A 22,529-nucleotide genomic window follows, 5' to 3' on the forward strand; every position below is an offset into this window, starting at 1 on the left:
ACCATGGGTTGGTATCTTGTCCTCCCTCAGATGAGAATGAATGCCGAACCCAGCCTGGCCTCTGCTCCAATGGCCGATGTGTGAACACTGTGGGCAGCTACCACTGTGACTGCAACGAGGGCTTCCAGGCTAGCCCCACAGGCACTGAGTGCCTAGGTAGGTGCCTTCCCCACCAAAGACAAGCAGATCTCCAAGGGTTCCCCCAACTCAGCCTCTCCCCTCAGAATGTTTCCAGTTCTGCCTTTCTGTGATCCCTGGAAGGCAGCCATGGTCCTAGAAAGAGCCCTGGATTTAGAGAGTCAGAGAATCTGGGTTCAAGTGCCCACCTCTGACACCTAGCTGTCACTTACCATTTGACCCTGGACAAATCACTTAGTCTCTCTGGGTCTCACATGTTCCATCTGCAAAATGGGTATACTAAAACCTGTGCTATTAGCCCCCACAGTGGGGGCAATTTGGTGTAGCAGAAAGAGAACTATGACCAAGGCCATAATACAAGTCAGAGACAAGTTGCCAATCTGTATCCATGGGTAGGAGTTTCCACACTGGGAGAGGATGAAATCAGAGGCCCAGAGCTCCCCGTCCTTCTCCCCACCGTAAAAACGTACTCTCTATTTCAGGCTAATTGGGAGAAAGAATGTTGTAAAAAAAAAAAAGAAAAACACTTTTAGAAATTATCCATTGGTGTTATTATCCATTTCTCATGCCATTTCCCTTTGGTTCCTCCCCAGATACCCGCCAGGGTTCCTGCTTCACTGAGGTACTGCAGACCACATGTCAACTGTCTTCCACCAACCACAACCCCGTCACCAAAGCCGAGTGTTGTTGCGATGGGGGCCGAGGCTGGGGCTCCCTCTGCGAGCTCTGTCCCCTACCTGGCACTGCCCACTACAGGAAGATGTGCCCACACGGTCCTGGCTATACCACGGATGGCAGAGGTTAGGCACCTCCCAGCTCTGAGACCCAGCAAGTCACTTTCCTCTCTCTCTGAAGCTCAGTTTCCCCTTCAGTAAAAAGGAGCTAACAGTGTTAGCACTGCTTACTCCCTGGTTAGAGGAAAGCACTTTGAAAATCATTATTCCAGAAAGGGTTATTACTGTTCTTGCCGTGGGGACATGTCAATGCCCATCTAGAGTCTCTTATTCAGGCAGGACTAATTTATGCTAGTAAGTTCAGCCAGGGTCAATAGCCACACAGAAATAGACCCTGGAGGGGTGATTATAGACCCATTCAAAAAGCCACTTTGGATAGTCATCACTGCTGAGGGCTGCCTTTTTTTTTTTTAAGACATGTCAGATCAGTTGATGAATCCTTAGGGTCCCTTTAATGACTGATAAATTGAAACAAGGTTGAGAAGTCAGGGCAGTTTCTACACCCTCTTGGTATTGGAATCTGGTCTTCTTTCGGTTTGGGGAATGAAACCCAGGGGAGAGAGTCCTGTTTGTGTGTCTTAGAGATGAGAAAATATCTGGGGAGACATATTTGTCCATCAGTGGCCATGGCCTACATCAAGAGACAATATGGATTAGCAGGGGTGGGGGACCTGTGGTCTCGAGGACATGTGTGACCCTCTAGGTCCTCAAGTGCGACCCTTTGACTGAATCCAAACTTCACAGAACAAATCCCCTTAATAAAAGGATCTGTTCTGAATAACTTAGATTTGGTCGAAAGGCTGAACCTCAAGACCTAGAAGGCCACATGTGGCCTTGAGGCCCCTGGATTAATGAGTAGAGGACTATACTTGAAGTTGGGGTGACCTGAGTTCCAATCATTGCAAATAGGAGTGATCATTAGGGCATGAGAGAGTAAGCTGGGAACTCAGGTCAGAAAGAGACACTGTAGGAATCTGCTTAGAAATTCAACCTCAGTTCTGAAAGCCAGAAGTAGAAGGGTGGGGGTGGGGTGGGAGGGATTCTTTTCACTCCTGGAACTTGATGCCAGGAACCCCAGAGGATTGTGGGGGCCATGGTATGGCAGGTGGGTCGGGCTGAGTCTCCTGTTCCTTGCAGACATTGACGAGTGCAAAGTTCTCACCAACCTCTGTCAAAATGGTCAGTGCATCAACACCATCGGCTCTTTCCGCTGCCACTGTGAGACTGGGTACACGCCCAACATTGCTGGCACAGCCTGTGTGGGTAAGTCCTAGCCCAGTGGGCTCTGTTCCCAGCTGACCAGTCCAGGCTACGAATCCTGGAAAATGAGACAAGGCCAGAAAACACAGTGTAGAGGGAGCCCCATTCAGAGTCAGGAGAGACCAAAATCAAACCTTGTCAAACCACTTTAATTTCACTGAACCTCAGTGGCCTCATCCATAAAATGGGAATGACAGAGAAAGAGCTTTGGCGTCTGCATGAAGGCGGAAGCATACTCTGCTCTTCTTTGCTTTTGTTATTCTGTTTCGTTTCTTCTTTCTCCTGATCCCATTAGTTCTAAATCTTTACATCATGACTAATGTGAAAATACATTTAATGTGAATGTGTAAGTAGAACCTATATCAAATTGTATACCATCTTGGGGAGGGGGAGGAGAGGGAAGAGGAGAAAATTTAAAACTCAAAATCTTATGAAAGTGAATGTTTAAAACCAAAAATTAATTACTTAATTATTTTTTTTAGAATAACAGCTGGTGGTTTGAGGCCCCCATTGGCCCTTGTGGCCATCCCACAAGGTGTTTTCACCTTGTGAAATATTTTGATATTTTTAAATAAATTCCTTTTAATTTTCTCTTTAAAAAAATAAAAAACACAAAATGAGGATGATAACATTTGCACTCCTTGCCTCACAGGATTGTTGTACGGAAAGCATGTGTTGTATATGTGTGTGTAGACATATAGACATGCATTATACATATATACATATACACATGTATGTATATATGTATATGGAGGGAGAGAGTAAAGTGCCATAGAAACAGGAGTTATTAGACATCTAGCCAACTGTAGCACCACAGGTCAAGGCCATAGTTTCCACGGCTAATGCCATGAGAGATGGAGAATCCTTCTGTCCAGAAGACTAGAATAACTAGGTAGACAGGAGCCTAGTTTTTGGTTGGAGGCTGAGGAATGGACTAAGTGAATTCTTAAGGTCTCTGCAGATAACTGAGTTCCATTCCCATGTGCCCATGCTATGTTCTTGATATCCCCGGCTTCATTCTATTGGCTTCATTCATTCATTCCTTCATTCATATATTCATTCCTTCCTTCATTCACTCATATATTTATTCCTTCCTTCATACATTCCTTCCTTCCTTCATTCATACATTCCTTCCTTGATTCATGTGCTGTGGGTGCTGTGCCAAGTTTATCTGAAACATAGTGCCTGCCTTCATGGAGCTCACAGTTTAGTAAGGGGATATAGCACAAAGCCAGATAACTATAGTCTACAGCATTTCAGTATGAACACAACAGAGAGGTACAGGCAAAGTACCAGCTAAAATGTGAGAGGAGGAGAGGTTATTACTTACCAGGGGGATCAGGAATGACTTCCTGGAGTAGGTAGCATTTAAGTTAGGCTTTGCATTTTAACAGGGAAACAGGGATAGGAAATAGAGTAAGTGAAGTCACAGAAGTGGTGAGAGAGTTTAAGAGATGTTTGGGGGACAGAGAGTGACCCAGAGTGTGTGGGAAGGAGGAATTTAAGATAAGACTGGAAAGGGAGGGCAGTGCCAGGCCATCAAGGGCCTCAAATGCCAGGCTGAGGAGGTTGGGCTTGGGAGGCACCAAAGATTTCTGAATGATAGAGTTGCAGATGGCCTTGGGGAAAGGGGATTGATTGGGATCTGAGGAAGGTTGGGATCTGCTAGTGAGGCCCCACCATATGCACTGAGGGAGGCCCTTGGGGGAGGGGGAGCTCCTTCTGGTGCCTGAGTGGTTTGATTTCTCTATCTCTCCTCCACCTCTACTCCCATCCAGATGTGGACGAGTGTGAACAATCTCCGAAGCCTTGTAACTTCCTGTGCAAAAACACGAAGGGCAGCTTCAAATGCTCCTGCCCCCGGGGTTACCTTCTCCAGGGAAATGGCAAGACCTGTAAAGGTAACAAGCTTCTCTCCCCTAACCAGGGCAGCAGGAGGGCCTTGACCTGGGAGGAGGGGAAGGGGAGGACGATAGCAATTAGATGTAAGAGTCATTTGTTCTTTTCCAACTTCCCAGGAAGTTCTTGGGCCTGGAAGCCTTCTCTCTGACCCTGTTCCTTGGGGGCCCCATGGGACACTTGGTAGAGGGGCACAGGGAGGCTTTGTATGCCCATTCCTGACCAGGGATTTTTTTTCTCTTTGACTCACCCCCTCACCTAGGTCTGGGAAATGAGAGTGACCTACACATAGCCCCCTCTGAGTACCCAAACCACTCCTCTAGGATGTCTCAGTTCCACCATTTTTATCTGAGCACGTGCCTTTTTTAGGCATGTCTGAGGATAGTAACCAGACCAGAGGACAACATAGTACTGAGGTCATTCACTGCCTTAGAGACAATTTGGTGTGATGGAGGGGTAGGGGGATAGGAAGGGAGGATGGGGTTGAGGAATGTGGCAAGAACCTTGAACTTGAACTCAGAACACCTGGATTTGCAACCTTGGCTCTGACACCAGCCATGTGACTGGGAACCAGGCCTCTTTCCCATCTCTGATCCTTAGTTTCCTCATCTGTAAAATGAGGGGGTTGAATTCTGTGCTGGCTCTAAACCTCTGATGAGCATATTAGTGTACAATGGGGTGTGTTTGTATAGCACTTTGAGATTTCCTGTAGTTATTCCCATTATCACAATTTTCATTAGATCTTGATGAATGTGCCACCAAACAACACAATTGTCAATTCCTTTGTGTCAACACCGTGGGGAGCTTCAGCTGCAAGTGCCCCCCTGGCTTCACACAGCATCACCACTCTTGCCTCGGTGAGTCCCTTACTACCCTGGATAGGAGGCTGGCAAGGTTGGGGTGCAAGCAGAGGAGGGGTAGGATTCACTGCCCCAGTACCCGCTGGGCTGGGTTCCCCCTCAGAGCTTTGTCATTCAGGCTGGTCAAGCCCAGCTGGCCAAGCTATCATTTTATCAGCACTCATTTATAGAGTGCCTACTCCACAATCACAGCTCTTCATTCTGTTAGGTAACAAGGTGTATATACATATGAGCATATGTAAGATGTGTCCAAAGAAAGTGCAAGGTAAAAGGTGGCCTCAGAGTTAGCTGTTTCAAGACCTATGTGATCCTGGGTAAGACATACATACACCAATGTACACAGGCAACCCCCAAAGACCCTCCAGTGTCAGAGCAGGGGCTCATCTGCATGGAGTGGGAGTCTTTCACCAACAGCACCTTGTGCTAATGAAATCAGAGATCTCAGTCCTCCCCCTCCCAATCACAAAAAATCCAAGATAATTTAGCGTGGTAGAGGGGAGGCTACCAGTAATAGAGAAGCAGGGTGCATAAGGCATCCATGGGTCAGAGATCAGATAACCAAACAAACCAGGAGAATGTAGAGAGGAAAGAGTTAAGGCCAAGACCCACGCAGATTGCAAAAACTTGGAGGTCTGTGAGAGCTAGAGAGCAGAGAATGGGTCAGGAGGAAAGGGCCCATGGTCTTCAGCTAAGGAGTTGGTGTAGGGTAGAGGAGAAGGGATTTGAGCCATAAAATTCCATGAGATTCCTCCAATTTTGGCCCTGGAGCGAGATTAGTCCTTGGAGTCCCTGAATGAGAATCATAGTCTGTCAAACATCTCAGAATTTGGAACGAGAAGGGACTTTTAGCCCATCTAGCCCAACACCCTTCATTTCCCAGAGGAGGCCCAAAGGGTATAAGCCATTAGCCTCAGGTCCTATGGGGAACAAAGGGCAGGGTCAGTATTTGAACTCTTGTCCACTACTATGCTTCCTCAGTCCATTCTGCCACAGCTGCTTCTCTTCCTTCAAATTCAAGGCAACAAACATTTGTGGGGAGACCACATGGCACAATGGCAAGAGCATGGAATTTGGAGTCAGGGGAGCTGAGTTTGAATTAGATTTGCCATTTCCCACCAGTGTGACATTGGGCAAATCACTGTGAGCCTCTGTTCTTCATCTGTAAAATGAGGCGGGTAGACTAGATGACCTGGGAGGTCCCTTCCAGCTCTAACTATATGGAGATAGAGATATATCTAGTTATCTAGATTTCATGTGTATGTATATGTGTATTTAGGTAGAACGATAGATAAATAGTTGGATGGATAGATAGATTAAGCAGGTAGACAGAATGATAGACATAGAAAGAAATCAAAAGATAGATGCATAGAAATAGAGACAGAAGGACACAGAAATAGAGATGGATGGATGGATGGATGGATGGATGGATGGATGGATGGATGGATGGGTGGATGGATAATCAATTAAGTGCCTTCTGTGAGCAGGGCCCAGTACTGACATAGTTCTTGCCCTCAAACAGCTCACAATCTACTTGGAAAATTGCGTCTTGTTTATTTACAAATATGATGCAAAGTAGGCTGTCACAGAGACAAAGATAAGACACAGACTAAGAGCTCTTGGATAGTTTTAGAAGGAGAAAGCACTTTCCAGCTAGAGGGGCAATCAGGGGAGGCTTCATGGAGGAGATAACTGCTTAACTGGGCCTTGAAAGAAGACATTTTCCCCAAAGCAGAGATGAGGAGGGAGTGCATTCCAGACTTGGGGAGCAAGGTAGGGCTATAACTGGATCAGGAAACAAAGATCAGTTTAACCAGCATAGAGACATCATGAATGGGAACAGTGTGAGATGAGGCCAGAAAGGTAGGCTGAACCCAGATTACAGTGGGGTCTTGGACTCCAGACTGTAGAGTTTACATTTTGTCCTACTGATAATAGGAAGCCAGTGAAGATTTTTGAGTAGAGTGACATGGTTAGAGCTTGTCATTAGGAAGATTAATTTGGCATCTGTCTGAAGGATAGATTTGGAAGCATTCTAAAAGTCAAGATGAGAGGGGATGAGGCCATGATCTAGGCTGGTGGCTAAGTGAATCAAGAGGAGGGTATGGATGTGAGAGATTTGGATAAGGCAGAGCCAGCCAGGGCATGGATAGCAGCAGGTCCTGAACTTCATTATTTCTAGCTCCTCAAGCCAGAGGGTACAGGGTGGTGGAGGCTGGAGGTGAGGGAAAACCTGGGGCTCTCAGGGAGAGGGCAGCTACTATTTAACCACTATGGACCTCCAAGCTACAGTCCTCCAAAGGGGGAAGGAGGAGGCCACGTGTGGATTTCCCCTCCCTCCAACACTTGGTACATTCACTCTATGAGGCACAGAGAGAAGACCCTGACTGCTCCCCCATTGTCTGGTCAGAGACACAGGGCCATCGCTCTGGGTCACCTCCATGATGTTCTTGACATCCTCAGAGCCCCATTGTAGCCCTTCAGGAATGCCTTCAAATCTCTGTTCTTGCAGACAGCGACGAGTGCATGACCCAGCCAGGCCTCTGTGGGGCCCAAGGACAGTGTGAGAACACTCCAGGCAGCTACAACTGTCAGTGTCAACGAGGATTCTCCCTGGATAGCACGGGCCTCAGCTGTGAAGGTAGAGAGCGACCAGGTCCTTGAGAGGGGATCAGGACCTGGGGTCCCGGTCAGGGAGGTAGAGACCATGGAAGGGCACACTGAGACTTGAGAAGGACTGGGGGTTAGGGGAAAGGGGAATTTTTATTACTAGAGAAAGAGAACTTTCTGAATGTCCTGACATTCTCTGAGAATACAGAATTCCATATACATGGACCTCAGCTCTGTAGTTGGGGGCTCAGGAGCCTCTGTCTTCAACTAGCAGGGCCTGACAGGGATGGAGAAAGCCCTCTGATGGCAGAATGTGGGCCTGCTGGGACAGGAGGGCCTTAGGCTGAATGGGGCTGTGGGCGGTTCTCTTACAGATATAGATGAATGCGACGGGAGTCATCATTGCCAGCACGGCTGTCGGAACATGGTGGGCAGCTACCGCTGTGGCTGCCCCAATGGTTTTACCCCACACTCCCAATGGGACCAGTGTGTGGGTGAGTACCCAGTACCCTGGTTCCTGGAAAGAGGAGAGATCCTGGGATGTTGCAGTTTAGAGTCAGCAAGAGATCTTAGGGATTTATCCATGAAGTCAAAACCTGTACTATTCCAGAGGAGGAAACTAAGACCTCAAGCTGGGTAGAGACTTGTCCAAGGCCAAACAGGGAGTCCATGGCAGAACTGGGATTTGAGCCTGGGTTTCCAGAACCCAAATCTAGAGCTCTTTTTCTACTGTACAATATTGCCAAGGACGGGAAGGGAGTGAGGGAACTACATTAGAAAATGTAGATGATATCAAAACAAAATGTATTCAAAAAATTATTTTTAAAACAAAAAAGAAAAAGAAGCCAGAGGAGATGATGTGCCCTTTAGGGACCCTGGTAACATAAACTATGATTAAAATACTTATGGATAGTGGTGGGAGGGCAATTGGGGTGGAAAGGGTAGAAATCACATCAGAGGGATAGCTAGGTGGATAGAGTACTGGCCTAGAGTTAAGAAGAATTGAGTTCAAATCTGACCCCAGTCACTTACTAGCTATGTGACTCTGGGCAAGTAACTTAATCCCCATTGCCTCAAAAAAAAAATTTTAAGAAGTTAAAAAAAAACAGAAATCATACCAGAGAAACTAGGAAAATTTATCCTGGAGAAGAAAAGACATGGCAGGAGGGGCAAGAAAGGGAGAGAGAATGAGTACAAATCTTTAACCTTTTACCCTTGGGCTTCTAGGCCCCTGGTCCCTGGCCCCTCTAATGCTCTGCTAAAGTTCAAAGCCATAACTTGGGTAGTTGGGGCATTGGCTCAGAGAAGCAAAATGTAGAAGGGCTGATGACACTTACCCTCTTTTACCAACACAGAAACAACTGAAGTTAGCTGAAGTTAGTGTGCAGTTAGTAAGAAGAGATGGTTAAAATCCTAAGCTACCACTGGCACACTTTGTCCCTTGGCATTTCCACACAGGCAAACTCCTCCCCTGTATCTGGCTGCATGCCCCACCTGACCCAGGCCATAGGCTCATCCCCTGGTCTAAGTGTTCCCCGGGTCTCTTCCCACTACAGGGTGGTATTCTGAAATCAATCTCCCTCTCCCCCAGGGCAATACATTGCATGATGCTTTTCTCAGGCAAGTTTCAAAAGCTTGCCCTGGGTGCCAAAACCACTAGTTATAGGTCTGGTGAAGCTATTTTCTCTGAGACTATCCATGGTCTCCTAATGGCCTTTATTTTGTCCTCATCTTCCTGGACCCTACCCTCCAATGGGACTAACTTCTTTGCCCAAAGTCCAACTAGGTTGGGTAGCCCCTGTCCTTGGACCTGAAACTGGTCTTGGTCCCAAACTCTGCCTCCTCCTTGCAGATGACAATGAGTGTTCCAGCCCCACAGCCTGTGGCTCAGCCTCCTGCTACAACACTCTGGGCAGTTTCAAGTGTGTCTGTCCTTCTGGCTACGACTTTGACCAGGCCTTTGGGGGCTGCCGGGATGTGGACGAGTGCTCTGCAGGGGGCAGCCCCTGCAGCTATGGCTGCTCCAACACCAATGGGGGTTACCTGTGTGGCTGCCCGGGGGGCTACTTCCGTGCTGGGCAAGGGTGAGTAGAGTTCTCCCCTCCAACATGTGTGTCTGCTAGTTATAGCCATACAGGCCTTCCTACATAGACCCAGAGAAAAGCTATGAGAGTCATTTAATCCCATCCATGCCATATAAGAACTCTTTATCTGACCTCTGCCTAGAGACCTTCAGGGACATGGAACTGACAGCCTCAGCTAGGAAAGAGCTCCCTCCACTTTGGGGTAGGAAAGTATTCATAATGCTGAACCCAGACTACCCCACCACTATTTCCACCAACTGGTCTAAGTCCTGACCCCTAGGGGCAAGAAGAAAATAATTCAGTCCCTCTTCCCTATGACAATCCTTCATATGTTTGAAGAGAAATACAATATCCCCCCAAGCCAGGGACTCTGAAGCTTTTTTTGTGTCCTAGACATACCTTTGGGCAATGAGTCTAATGAAGCCTATAGACCCCTTCTAAAAAACAAATTTTAAATACATCAAATAAAATTTATAGGATTACTAAGGAAACCAATTATATTAAAATATAGTTATAAAATATATACATATATGTATGTATGGGTACACACACACATACATAGACCTCATGTTACGAAATCCTGCCTTGAGTCTTATCTTCTCCTGTCTCTCTCATTCCCTGTTCCTTTTACTAATTCTTGTGTGACATGAACTTGAGACCTTCACCATTCCATTCTCATTGCTCTGGGTGTTCTCTCACTTGGCAATATTCTTCCTAAGATGTGTCCTCAGAACCACACACAGGAGTCCAGATGGGGTCTGACCAGAGTAAAGTATGACATGTTACCACCTCCTTGGTCTGGACACTATCTCCCTTTTATAGAGACCTAACATCTCATCTGCTTATCCTACCATTGGGCATAGGGTCCATTAAGTCCCCTAGACCTTCTTTAAGCAAACTGTCCTCTAACTAGATCTCCCCTGTCCTAGCCACTAAAGTTGCCCAAATGTGTAATTGGTTCCCTGGAGAAGCCATAGGATCATAACATTTTGCTAACCTAAAAGCATGATTGTGCTTTTTTCTATTATTTCTATTTCTATTGTGCTTTCTATTGAAATGCTAGTCACCATCACCACCACCATTGATCTATACCTGGAAGGGACCTTCCAAGCCATCTGGTCTGCCCCCCCTCACTTAATAGATGAAGAAACTGACTCTCAGAGGGGTTAAGTGATATGCTCATGGTCACACAGCTGGTAAATCTTAGAGTCAGGAACCGAACTCAGGTCTGTCTGAGTCCAGACTAAGAACTCTGTCCCCTTTACTGAAAGCTGAATGACCATCTGATGATGTTGCAGAAAGGGTTGGATTAGCTGACCCCTGAGGTCCCTTCCAACTCTAAGATACTGAGGTTCTGTGATTAGAGAATTATGCAGCCAACGACCAGCATCCACCCTGTGTGTGCAGGTATAACACACATGTGCACATGCACATATAGCCATGGACCCACACACATGCTCACACATGTACATGCACCCTCCCTCTGGGGCCATGAGCTTTGCTTGCATAGGGAGCTTCCTTTCACATTTCCAGGAGGAGGCCCTTCTCTGTGTTCCCATCCTCAGCCTTGCTCCCCCTTCCCTTACTAGGTCAGCTCTGAATTTCCAATCCATACAATTTGTTAACAGGCATTTATTAAGGGCTTATTATGTATAAGGCACTGTGTGAAGCCATGGGGTACAGATAAAGGGGGAGAAAAATCTCATTTCCCAAAGAGCTTATATTCTAATGGAGGAGATAACATATAAAAAGTATATATACAGGGGCAACTACATGGTGCAGTGGATAGAGGCCCTGGAGTTAGTTCAAATCGAACCTCAGACACTTACTGGCTGTGTGACCCTGGGCAAGTCACTTAACCCCAATTGCCTCCCCCAAAAAACTATATACATACAAGATATGCACAGAATGTATGGAAGGTAATGTCCTAGGGGCAGGCACCAGCAGCTGCGTAGGGGGGGCAGAAAAGACCTCCAGCGGAAGATAGGATTTGTGCTGAGTCCTTAGGGAAACTGGGAGGTGAAGGGAGAAGGGGAAGCATTCCAAGGCTAAGGAACAGCTGATGCACCAAGATGGAGATGGTGTACAAAGAACAGCAAGGTGGTCTATGCAACTGGATTGTAGAGGGCATGGAGAGGGGTTGTAATTTGAATGTACCTGAAGAGGGGCCTGTAAGAGTGGTATCGGGGCTGGATAGGGATTGGCTTCTTTAGTGCCTGGAGGCTCCTCTGACCCCCCTGCCTCTCCTGGTCCCAGGCACTGCATCTCAGGACTTGGCTTTGACAAGAATTCCTATCTGCCAACCCTTGCTGAGGAGGAGGACCAAGAGAACCTGCTCTCTCCTGACACCTGCTACGAGTGCAAGATAAATGGCTATTCCCAGAGAAGTCGGCAGCGACGTCACACCAATGGGACCCAGAGGCACCAGGTGATGGGAGGGAGGGAGGGAGGGGGCCCACACTCAGTTCAGTCAACAAGCATCTGCTACGAGTTGGACAGTGTGCTAGGAGCTGGGGAATGGGGAGAGAGGAAAGGGGTAGGGACTGGATCTGTGGTATCTCCAACTCCCCTAGGCTGCTAGGTGGTACAGTAGATAGAGCCCTAGGCCTAGAGTCAGGAAGAGCTGAATTCAAATCCAGCCTCAGGCACTTACTAGCTGTGTGACCCAGGGCAAGTGACTTTACTGCTGTCTGCCTCAGTTTCCTTAACTGTAAAATGAGGATAATAACAGCCCCTACTTTCCAGGGCTGTTGTGAGGACCAAATGAGAGATTAATTGTAAGGTGCTTAGCACATAGTAAGTACTCTATCAATGTTTATTCCCTCCCCCCTCCCAATGCTATTTAGCACCAATTCTGCAACTTAGAGTCTCAGACAAGAGCCTTGCCAACAAGTATTTATTCAGCACTTACTCTGTGTCAGGTGTTATGCTACGCCCTGGAGATGCAAAGAAAGGCCCCAAACCCCACAAGTTCCTGCCCTCAGTTTCCCTGAACTATAAGAATGGACTAAATCAGTGATATCTGAAGTGGGAGCCACTGAGCTCCCAAGGGGCTGGTTGCATCACATCTCCATCCCAAGCCCATCCAGAACATATGGAAATCACTTTAATCCAAAGCCCTTTGGGAAGATCAGGCCCTTCTGTCCCAGAAAGTATTGATATATAAAATGTCTGGGGCTTCTTGTTGTAGCAGAAAGAGCTTTGCATACAGAAGTCACAGGAGCTGAGTTCAAATGCTGCACGCACACACACCCCCCCCCCGCCACTCACTGCCTGTGTGACCTTGGGCAAATCATGTCCTGTCTCTGGATCTCAGTTCTGGACCTGACGCCCTTCAAGGGCTGTGTTCCTACCTAGCACCCAAACTTATGTGGCTTACTTATGGTTTTTTATCTTGGGTTAATTTACAAATCCACCTTCTGGGCAGAAACACCCCTCAAAGACACCAAACACTCTTTACAGACTCTAATTTGGGGAAACAGACTGTTGGTTGTAGTTCAGATGAGTAGAAACCAGTCCAAAGATTGTTTCTGGTTCAACCTCATGGGGTGGGTGGGGTCTACGTGGTTCAGAGACTGATTCTCTAAATTGAAATTCAAGTTGGACAGATATTTATTTACTTCCAGTTGTATGCAAAAGAGCCCTGTCTGCAGCACTCGAGGGAGCATAATTAAGCTTGGCAAAATTATGCCTAATAATGAAACATAATTAAGGGTTGGCTCTTGCCTTTGTGGACCTCACGATAATAACCCACATTTCTCGAGAGTCTGAAGACTTGAATTATCCTATGTTGTTAATAACAGGAATTCCACTTTAAAACTTACAATTTTCAGTCCATTAACACACACTTATTAAGTATCTGCTATGTCATAGGCCCTGAGAATCATAGATAAAAATAAAACAGTTGCTGCCCTTAAGAAGCTTACCTTCTATTGAAGGAAATAATCTGTCTATACATAAAGAAATACAAAGCAAAAGCAAGGTCACTGGTGGAGGGGAGAAGGGAATCAGGAAAGGCTTCATGTAGGAGGTGGCATTTTGAAGGAAGTTAGACATTCTAAGAGGCAGAGATGAGGAGAAAGAGCATTGGAGAAAAGGGGGACAGGAGGGAAAAGGCACAGGGACAGACTGTTTTGTCGTGGGACAGCAAGGTCACCATTTTACAAAAGAGGAAACTGAGGCCAAGAGGTCAAGTGACTTGCCCAATGTCTCACAGTAGCAATCTCTGACAAATCTAGCATGCTTTCCACTGGACAGGAGTGCTTTAGGGCCACCATTACTACTACTGCTCCTGCTGCTTCTGCTATTACTACTACCGTGTTTCCCCGATAATAAGACACTGTCTTATTTTTTTTGGAAAGAAAAACACCAGAGGGCTTATTTTCAGGGGAGGGCTTATGTTGTCCTGCCTCAGCTCGGCACTGCTCTCAATGGCGCCAGCAAGCAAATCACTGGGGAAGAACAGGGTGACGCGCTCACTGCTGCAGCTCTGATTGGATGCAGCTCGGAGCGTGGTGTGCGTTTCATGGGGGAGGGGGGACGACAGAGGGTACCATAATGTAGCGTGTAGCGCAGGGGATCACCTTCACTACAGTAGCAATCTCAATAGGGCTTATTTTCGGGGGAGGGCTTATTTTAGAGGAATCTTACACAGTAAGGTGAGGGCTTATTTTCGGGATAGGTCTTATTATCGGGGAAACACGGTACTGCTATGACTCCTGCTATCATATGTTGTTAATGATAATAACTCCTGTTTCTAAAATGTATGAAGTGCTTTCATAACAGCACATTTTACAGAAGGGAAAGCTGAGACCCAATAGGAAAGTGACTTACCTCAGGCTCACACAGCTAAGACTGGAACCAAGGTCTGGGCCAGAGTCTTCTCTGTGGGACCACCAGGACCTATGCTCTGACTACTTTGACTTCTCTTTCTCCCTCCTCCCCTAGATGAGCCTGGCCAGTGTGGACACAGAGGCCCCATTGGCCATGGCCTTGAACCTCTCAAACCTGGGCCCCAGAGAGCACATCCTGGAGCTGCTGCCTGCATTGGAGGCCCTAGAGAACCGGGTGCTGTATATTATTGCTCATGGCAACGAGGGAGGCTTCTTCCGCATGCAGCACAAGGAGGGGCTCAGCTACCTGCGTCTGGGTCGCAAGAAGCCCGGCCCTGGTGCCTACCAGCTAGAGGTCATGAGTGTGCCCAGGCCACCGGGGGATGAGCCAGGAGAGCAGGCTGGGGAGGGAGGCCAAGCTCTGAGGCTGAAGCTGCAGCTTCTGCTGTACTAGCTTGGAATCCTCAGACTCCAGCCCTGACCCTGACCCTGACTCCCCTGGCCCACATTATCTATGTCCCCTCCTTCTCCACACACACACACACATACACACATGCACACACATGCACACACCCCTGTGAATCTTGGGCATTGCCCTACCCCTTTACTCTATACTGTCTTTCCTGCCTAGGCACTATCCTTGCCCACCCACAGCACAGCCTAACCCCCCCCTGCCCTCTCTCCTTCCTGGCACAGCTACGCCCTTTATTCTACCCTGTCCTTTCTCTGCTGGCCACCTCCTTCACCCCACACAGCCCAAACCACCTGGCCTCCCTCTTCCCTGCAGAGGCTGCCTAGGGGCTCCTGTCCACCTTGCTCGACAGGGACAGGCTGAAGGCTATAGCTAAGGGGAGCCTCTATTCCCTTGCCCAGTTTGGAGCTTTGATGGCATGGGAAGGGGGAAGGGGAGGGAGTATCATGTTAAATTTCTTTGGGAATGTGGATCCAGGCTCCTACAAGGGGGAAAGAGCAGGCCTTTGAGTTCTACTCAGCCCAGGCTCTGCTTTTTTCTTATCTCGGTGCTTCTTCCCCAATATTCCTGAGGGCCTGATTCTCCACCACCACCACTGGACATTAGCCATGAGATCTGGGAGTTCCAAAAGGCAGCCCCCAATTTCCCAACTATCACTGCCCTCCCTCAGACATGCACATACCTGTGCTGTCCACTCTCCCCCCAAAGGTCCCATCCATCTCCCATCTTTCACCAGTTTGTCCCTTCATCTTTATCCAACCTGTGTTTACTGTATCTCGGTTTATTCTCAGACTTGAAAAATGTCTGTATCGCACTGAGGCCGGCCCCAGGGAGTCAGAGGGTCAGGGGCCGGTTTCTGAGGGAGCTTCATTCAGACCAAAGGAGCTTCATGTGAATGCCAGTCCTGGGAGCTCCTCAAGGCAGCTGGGGGTAGGGATCGGGGCATGGGGCTATTCGCAAAAAAAGCCAGATTTGGGGGCATGTATGTCCCCATCCCCATTTCCCACCCCCCACCCTAACCCTCCCCTGCCAGGAAGGCTGGGGCAGGGCTCTGGGGACCCTGTTTTGTATTAAAAGAAATGGCAACAATAAAATTATTTTGGGTTAGGTCTGTCCACTTGTGAGTTCTTGGTGAAGCCTTTGATCTCACCCTCTGTACCCTGTCCTCATCATTCCACTACCTGCCACATTTCTTGTCTCCCATCCAATGCCCAGTAATGATATTGGCTGACTCAGGAGGAAAAGAGTTAGTTCCCTGTCACTACAGATGGTTAAATAGAGGCATAGAGACCACTTGGTATGGTATTATTGAAGATAATGCTCCTGTTCGGATACGGGTGAAATTAGGTGATCTCTGAAGTCCCTTCCAACTTGGAGAATATATGTTCTAAGGGTGTCCCCAGTTCTAACATGTTCTAAGTCCCTTCCAAATCTAGTGTGCTATGTTCTAACTCTTCAAAGGTCCCTTCACTTCTGTCTGTAGGGGAGGGGAATTTGATTCTCCTCTCCCCCAGCTCACTTGGAATGTGGTCAAAGATGATGAAGTTTTAATATGCTAACAAAGCATTAAAAACTCTCTGAAGTATGAACCCCTTTTATGAAGTGTGAACCCCTTTCTCTGATGAGTCATTAGCAAAGATTGGTTGTGTCTTTGCGGGGCTTTAAATAGCTAAAACCTGAAGAGTTAGAGAGTTTCCAGTTTTGGAAGCTGATGACAGGAGCCAGTGGTCAGGGAAGACGCCACCTCTTCACCTGGGGGATAATGAATTGGGGGGGAGGGGAAAATTCTCTCTTCCCTCCTCCTTCCCCATTGGCTATTGGGAGCTAACTACCCAGAAGGAGATACTCTATCCATCTGCCAAAGAGTTCACTGAATAGAGACCCTCTGGGGTCTCAATCTTTGAGAGTATTTTGGTGAGTAGCCTAGGGAGGGTGTTCTTTGTTTTCTATATTTTAAAGTCCCTTCCAGCTCTGACATTCTGGGATCTAAGTGACTTGCTTAAGGTTTCACAGTTAATATTGGACAGAACAAAGACTAGAACCCAGGGTCCAGAACTTTTAATTTAAGAATTTAAAAATCCTTTATTTTTTCCCAATTACATGGGAAAAAATTTAACATTTGTTTTTTTAATGTACAATGATCTCCTGGTTCTGCTCACTTAACTTTGCACCAATTCATATGCCTTTGCAGATTTTTCTAAAAATACCCTGCTCATCGTATCTTATAGTACAATAGTATTCCATCACAATCATACACCATAACTTGTTCGACCATTCAGCAATTGATGGGCATCTCAATTTCCAATTCTTTACCACCCCAAAAAAAGAGTTGCTATAAATTCTTATATACATATCAGTCCTTTTCCTTTTCTTTCTTTTTAAAAAATCTGTTTGGAATACAGTCCTATTATTGGATTAAAGAGTATGCATAGTTGTGCAACCCTTTGTGATAATTACAAATTGCTCTCTAGGATGGTTGGATCAGTCTGCAACTCCACCAACAGTGAATTAGTGACCCAATTTTCCCACATCTTCTCCAACATTTATCATTTTCCTGTTTTGTCATTGTTAGCCAATCTGATAGGTATGAGGCAGTACCTCAGAGTGGTTTTAACTTTCATTTCTCTAATCAGTAGGAATATCAAGCATTTTTTTCACGTGACAATAGATAACTTTGATTTCTTCAGTTGAAAATTGCCTGTTTGTATCTTTTAACCACTTCAGTTGAGGAATGACTTGTATTCTTATAAGTTTGACTCAATTCTCTATATATTTAAGAAATGAGGCCTTTATCAGAGATACTTGCTGTAAAATTTTCCTCCAGTTTTCTACTTTCCTTCTAACCTTGGCTACATTGGTTTTGTTTGTGTAAACACTTTTTAATTTAATATAATCAAAATTATCCATTTTACATCTGATAATGCTCTCTATCTCTTGTCTTTATCCCTTTATATGTCTAAATTGTGTATCTGTTTTGATGAGATACAACCAATTTCTCAACAGACATGTTTATCACACAACTAGTAAACAACAGAGTCAGGAACTGAATCCAGGTCTTCCTGCCCAAATCTAGTGTTCAGGAAACAGTAAGTGGGCTGGTTTCTCTGTAAATACTATGAAGGGGGGTGATATGAAATGTCCAGAAAGGCAAGCAGAAGTCAAATTGTGGAGGGCTTTAAATGCCAGGCTTATTCTTGAAGCCCTAGGGAGCCATGAAAGGTTTCTGAGCAGGGGTGAATTTCATAGATCCTGCAAAAAAAAAAAAAAATAAAGAGGAAAGAGAAAAAAAGGGTGAGTAATAGTAATTCTCCTTCACCCTGACTGTCCATAACTGCTACAGGCCTCGGTCTTATCCTTTCCAAAGGAGGTTTCTTCCTTTCTTCCTCCACCCTTCCTGAGCCCCTGGGTGGAAAGTAAGGAAGGGTCCAGGAAGGAAAATAATCTGAGCTGGTTGGGGTCCAAACATCTGGACCCAACAGGCATGAGAACTGACAACCTTTCCAACATTTGAATAGAAACTTCACCATCTGCTCTTCCCCAATATGATTCCTTGCCCCAGCTATCTGCATACCTGAGACATGCTTCATCCTCATCTGGTTCCTATCAGCACCATGTACTTGATGAGCCTGAACACCCTGGGTCAAGGGCCTGGTTGAGTTGGTGATGCTTCCTGGGGAGACACAGGATAAAGTGAGGCACAGAGGGCCCTAAGAAGAGAGAAAAGGAGGTGGCACCCAGCACCAGAGTGGAGTGATAATGATGCCAAGGGATGGTGGAAGGTCATAAGATCCTGAGAGTTAGAGCTGAAAAAGACATTAGAGAGGCTTTGTTTTACTTTTTTTCTCAATGGGAAGGGGGTGGGAGGTCCAACGGGAATAAGGATAAAGTAGAAAAAAAAGAAAGGAAGTCAATGAGGTATACATATATTTTTGTTGTTGTTGTTCAGTCTTCATGACCCCATTTGGGGTTTTCTTGGCAGAGATACTGGAGTAGTTTGCTATTTCCCTCTCCATCTCATTTTACAGATGAGGAAACTGAGGCAAACAGGGTGAAGTGACTTGCCCAGGGTCACAAAGCTGGTAAGTGTCTGAGGCCAGATTTGAACTCAGGAACATAAGTCTTCCTGACTTCAGGCCTGGTGCTAAATACCAGCTCTGTGTTTGTATGTATATACACACATACATGTGTACACACACACACAGACAAGCAGAACAGATTTGAAAGCTACAGGTTGAGTTTTATTATATGCTTATTAAGGAAAGCCAGCTGTCCAGAGTAGAAAACTGCAGTTTCCTATACAATCCTCTCTCTCTTTTTTTGTTCTATTGTATATATACAAATGTCCATTCTATTTGGTATTTGCTAAGTTCAGAATAGAAAAAGGGGGAGATAGATAGATCATACATACATAGAATGTGGGATAGACAGGTGAATAAATGGATAAAGGAATGAACAAATAAATTAATGAATAGATAAATGGAATGGACATTGGAAGTTATCTAAACCAACCTTCTATCGTGGCACAGTAGAATAAGCCCTGGCTCTGCAATCTGAGAACCTGGGTTCAAATTCTGCCTCTGTTCCTTACTTCCTGTGTGATGTCAGACAAGCCAATTAAACCCTTTAAGCCTCAGGAAGGGTTCAGCTTGAAGGCCTCTGTGATCTAACTCCCATGTTCCTACAGCCCTTCCTCACTCAAATTCAAGTCAACTGCAAGTCATGTCATCATTTTCCTGATGCCACAATTCTCTTCGAGAATGAAGGACAAACACATCACCAGCAACCCATGCCCCTGTGAAACAAGCTCTGGAAGTGGCTTGTCTAACACTTACCTCAGTCAGGTCTCGCAGTTCCCTTTCCTGCATAGCACTTTACAGTTTACAGACACTTTCCCACAACACTCCTAAGAGGTAGATTATCCTCATTTTACAGATGAAGAAGCAAGACCCCAAAACATAAGCTGATCTGGTCAAGATTACCCATGGGGTTAAGTGGGGGGCCCTGTGCTCAGGCCTCCTAATTCTCAGGACAGTGTGCTTTCTATAACCTTCTGCCTGGACTTCTTGGTGGATCTTCCTGTCTCAAGTCTCTCTCCCCGCTCCTCCTCCCCTCAGCCGACATTAATCTTCCTAAAGTACAGGCCTTGTGATTATCCACCTATTCAATAAACTCAATTGGCTCTTTATCACATCCAATATCAAAATCCAGGATAAAATCCTCTATTTGGCGTTCAAAGCCCTTCATAACCCTGCCTCCTCCTACCTTTTGCCTCCTCGCCCCCTGCCCCATGTGCTCTGATCCAATGGCTAGCCTCTTGCTGTTCCTCCCACAAGACCCTCCATCTCCAGGCCATTCCCTATGCCTGGAATGCTCTCCCTCCTACTGGCTTCCCTCAAGTCTTATCTAAAATTTCATATTCCATAGAAAATCTTTCCTGATTCCCCTCATGCTGGTGCCCACCCTCTGAAGATGATCTCCATCTTGCTATATACATCTTACTTGTCCGTATTGGTCTACATGTTGTCTTCCCCATTAGACTATGTGCTCCTTGAGGGCAGGAATTGTCTTTTTCCTTTCTTTGTATCCCTGGCACTTAGCACAGGCCTGGCAGGTCGTATGCTCTTAAGCCATGCTTACTGACTGATTGACTGACCCGCACGACACTCCTCATTTTACAGATAGTAGAGACAATTGAGGCCAGAGAGGAGGAAGGTGACTTTCCTGAGGTTATCCAATGAGTTAGCAGTAGGGCTAAGACTAAAATCCAGGTTTTGAGTTCCAGAAGAGCAGAGTTTGTATGTATTGTTTCAGTAAACATTTATGAATGTTCACCTCTCTCCTCTCTCTCTGTCTCTCTCTGTCTCTGTATCTCTGTCTCTGTCTCTGTATCTCTGTCTCTGTCTCTGTATCTCTGTCTCTGTCTCTCTCTCTCTCTCTGTCTCTCTCTGTCTCTCTCTCTCTGTCTCTCTCTCTGTCTCTCTGTCTCTGTCTCTGTCTCTCTCTGTCTCTCTCTCTCTGTCTCTCTGTCTCTCTCTCTGTCTCTCTCTCTCTCTCTCTCTCTCTCTGTCTCTCTCTCTCTCTCTCTTTCAGACCTGTTATGTCACATACTTGAAGGACTTCCATTACCAATAAAAAGTCAGTATGGCATGCTAAATTGAGAGCTGGCCTAGGAATTAGGACAGGCTGGGTTAGGGCCATTTATCAGTATTGAGAATATTGAATCTGAAGTCAGGAATACCTGGGTTCAAAACCCGACTCAGACACTTCCTACCATGATATGTGACCCTGAGCAAATCACTTAACATCTCTACCCTCAGTTTTTCCAACTGTAGAATGAGGGGTTTGAACTAGATGACCTCTAAGGTCCCTTATAACTCAAGATGTATGACCTATGACCCTAAAGCATTATAAAAACATCAGCTATCTTGGTACATGGGGAAAAGTACTTAACTTCTTAGGACTTCTTTTCTTCATTTGTAAAATAAGAGGTTGGACTAGATGTCCCCTAAGTTCCTTTCCAAACCTAAATCTATGGTCGAATGATTGGACACATACTGGCTGAGATACGACCCTGCTAGTCCCTCTTGGTGTCCCAGGCAAGTCTTGAACGCTGCATGTTCAATTGCCAGATCTATTCATTCCTTCTCTTCACAATTCAATATGGTGTCTCCCTGTCTCCTGAAAAAAAGACCTAACTACAGTCTCTAAGGAAGAACCCTTCCTTCCTAAAGATCCTAAAGGCAAAGATCAAGTCTTAGCAAAATGTTGACTCTCCCCTTATTCCTAAAATAGGGCATATAGTAGGTGGAAATATTTGTTCAATGAATATATGAATGAATGAATGAATGAATGAATGAATGAATGAATGAATGAATGAATAAGCACCCCCACCAGAAGAAAACAAGCCAAGCAAGGGTTAAACCAAAGACCTAACGTCTCTGACCCCCTTCACTTCCACTGAAGACAAGGAATAGCTGTGACACTTTGGTCATCCTGGCATCTCTATAGGTCACCTTGGGGGTTGGTCTATCCATCTGTTTCTCATTATGTTCCCTGGGCCGGGGGCCAGGAAGAAGAAATCCGGTTGGGAATATGAAAAGGCACAGAAGATTAAAGGTCAGTGGAGACTTGTCTAAGGGATCTTAGGGGAAGAAAAGGACCAGACAAGCCAGCCTGGATGAAAATATGTCCCAAGTTTGCATGGCCTGGACAGGTCTAGCGCGACATTCATTCAAATATTGCACCCATATAATCACACCCGTCTTCTGCTCATAATTGTTCCATCACCACCATCACACTCTTTAAAGTTTGCAAAGTACTTTACAAATATTTCATCCTCATAAGAACCCTGAGATATAAATTCCACTATAATTCCCATTTTACAGTTGAGGAAACTGAGGAAGGCTGAGGTTAAGTGGCTTGCCCAGGGTCACACAGCTAGCCAGATTTGAACTAAGCTCTTCCTGACTCCAGGCCCACCACTCTAACCAATGATTTTGCAGGAAGAAGTCCAGACTCTTCAGTTTGATGTTCAAGGCCCTCTAAGCTCCTGCCCAACCTTGTTCTGCACTGCAACCTACTGTTCAGGCCAAATTGCATGCCTTACCATCCCCTGAAACTTATCCCACACTCTGGCTCCCTGG

At 46.1% G+C, this 22,529-nt stretch overlaps 3 protein-coding genes across 7 annotated transcripts in view; 2 read left to right on the top strand and 1 right to left on the bottom strand.

The window, feature by feature from the left end:
- The window catches only part of FBN3 (fibrillin 3), a 116,781-nt gene extending 100,790 nt beyond the window's left edge, over positions 1-15,991 (top strand). For all 3 annotated transcript variants that reach the window (XM_069098771.1, XM_069098932.1, XM_069098853.1), the window contains 10 exons: positions 31-156; positions 732-938; positions 2,010-2,135; positions 3,911-4,033; positions 4,772-4,888; positions 7,401-7,529; positions 7,873-7,992; positions 9,351-9,582; positions 11,839-12,010; positions 14,530-15,991. In XM_069098771.1, the coding sequence (XP_068954872.1) occupies positions 31-156; positions 732-938; positions 2,010-2,135; positions 3,911-4,033; positions 4,772-4,888; positions 7,401-7,529; positions 7,873-7,992; positions 9,351-9,582; positions 11,839-12,010; positions 14,530-14,868 (1,691 nt within the window). In that variant the 3' untranslated portion in view covers positions 14,869-15,991. The remainder of the gene's footprint in view (positions 1-30; positions 157-731; positions 939-2,009; positions 2,136-3,910; positions 4,034-4,771; positions 4,889-7,400; positions 7,530-7,872; positions 7,993-9,350; positions 9,583-11,838; positions 12,011-14,529) is intronic.
- A 938-nt stretch (positions 15,992-16,929) lies between these two features.
- CCL25 (C-C motif chemokine ligand 25) overlaps positions 16,930-22,529 on the bottom strand; it is an 18,198-nt gene continuing 12,598 nt past the window's right edge. For 2 of the 3 annotated variants that reach the window (XM_069100086.1, XM_069100016.1), the window contains exons 5-6: positions 18,458-18,556; positions 16,930-18,135 (exon numbers count right to left, since the gene is read on the bottom strand). In XM_069100086.1, coding sequence (XP_068956187.1) covers positions 18,089-18,135; positions 18,458-18,556 — 146 coding nt within the window. In that variant the 3' untranslated portion in view covers positions 16,930-18,088. The remainder of the gene's footprint in view (positions 18,136-18,457; positions 18,557-22,529) is intronic. The other variant, XM_069100153.1, reaches the window with a different exon arrangement.
- The window catches only part of TIMM44 (translocase of inner mitochondrial membrane 44), a 207,252-nt gene continuing 206,043 nt past the window's right edge, over positions 21,321-22,529 (top strand). The window contains exon 1 of the mRNA XM_069099049.1: positions 21,321-21,324. The gene's annotated coding sequence lies outside the window, so the exon portion shown is untranslated. The remainder of the gene's footprint in view (positions 21,325-22,529) is intronic.

The sequence above is a fragment of the Petaurus breviceps genome, unplaced genomic scaffold, assembly GCF_028583685.1.
Source record: "Petaurus breviceps papuanus isolate PSGF00001 unplaced genomic scaffold, PetGlider_PUasm1.0 103, whole genome shotgun sequence".
NCBI classification, from domain to species: Eukaryota; Metazoa; Chordata; class Mammalia; order Diprotodontia; family Petauridae; genus Petaurus; species Petaurus breviceps.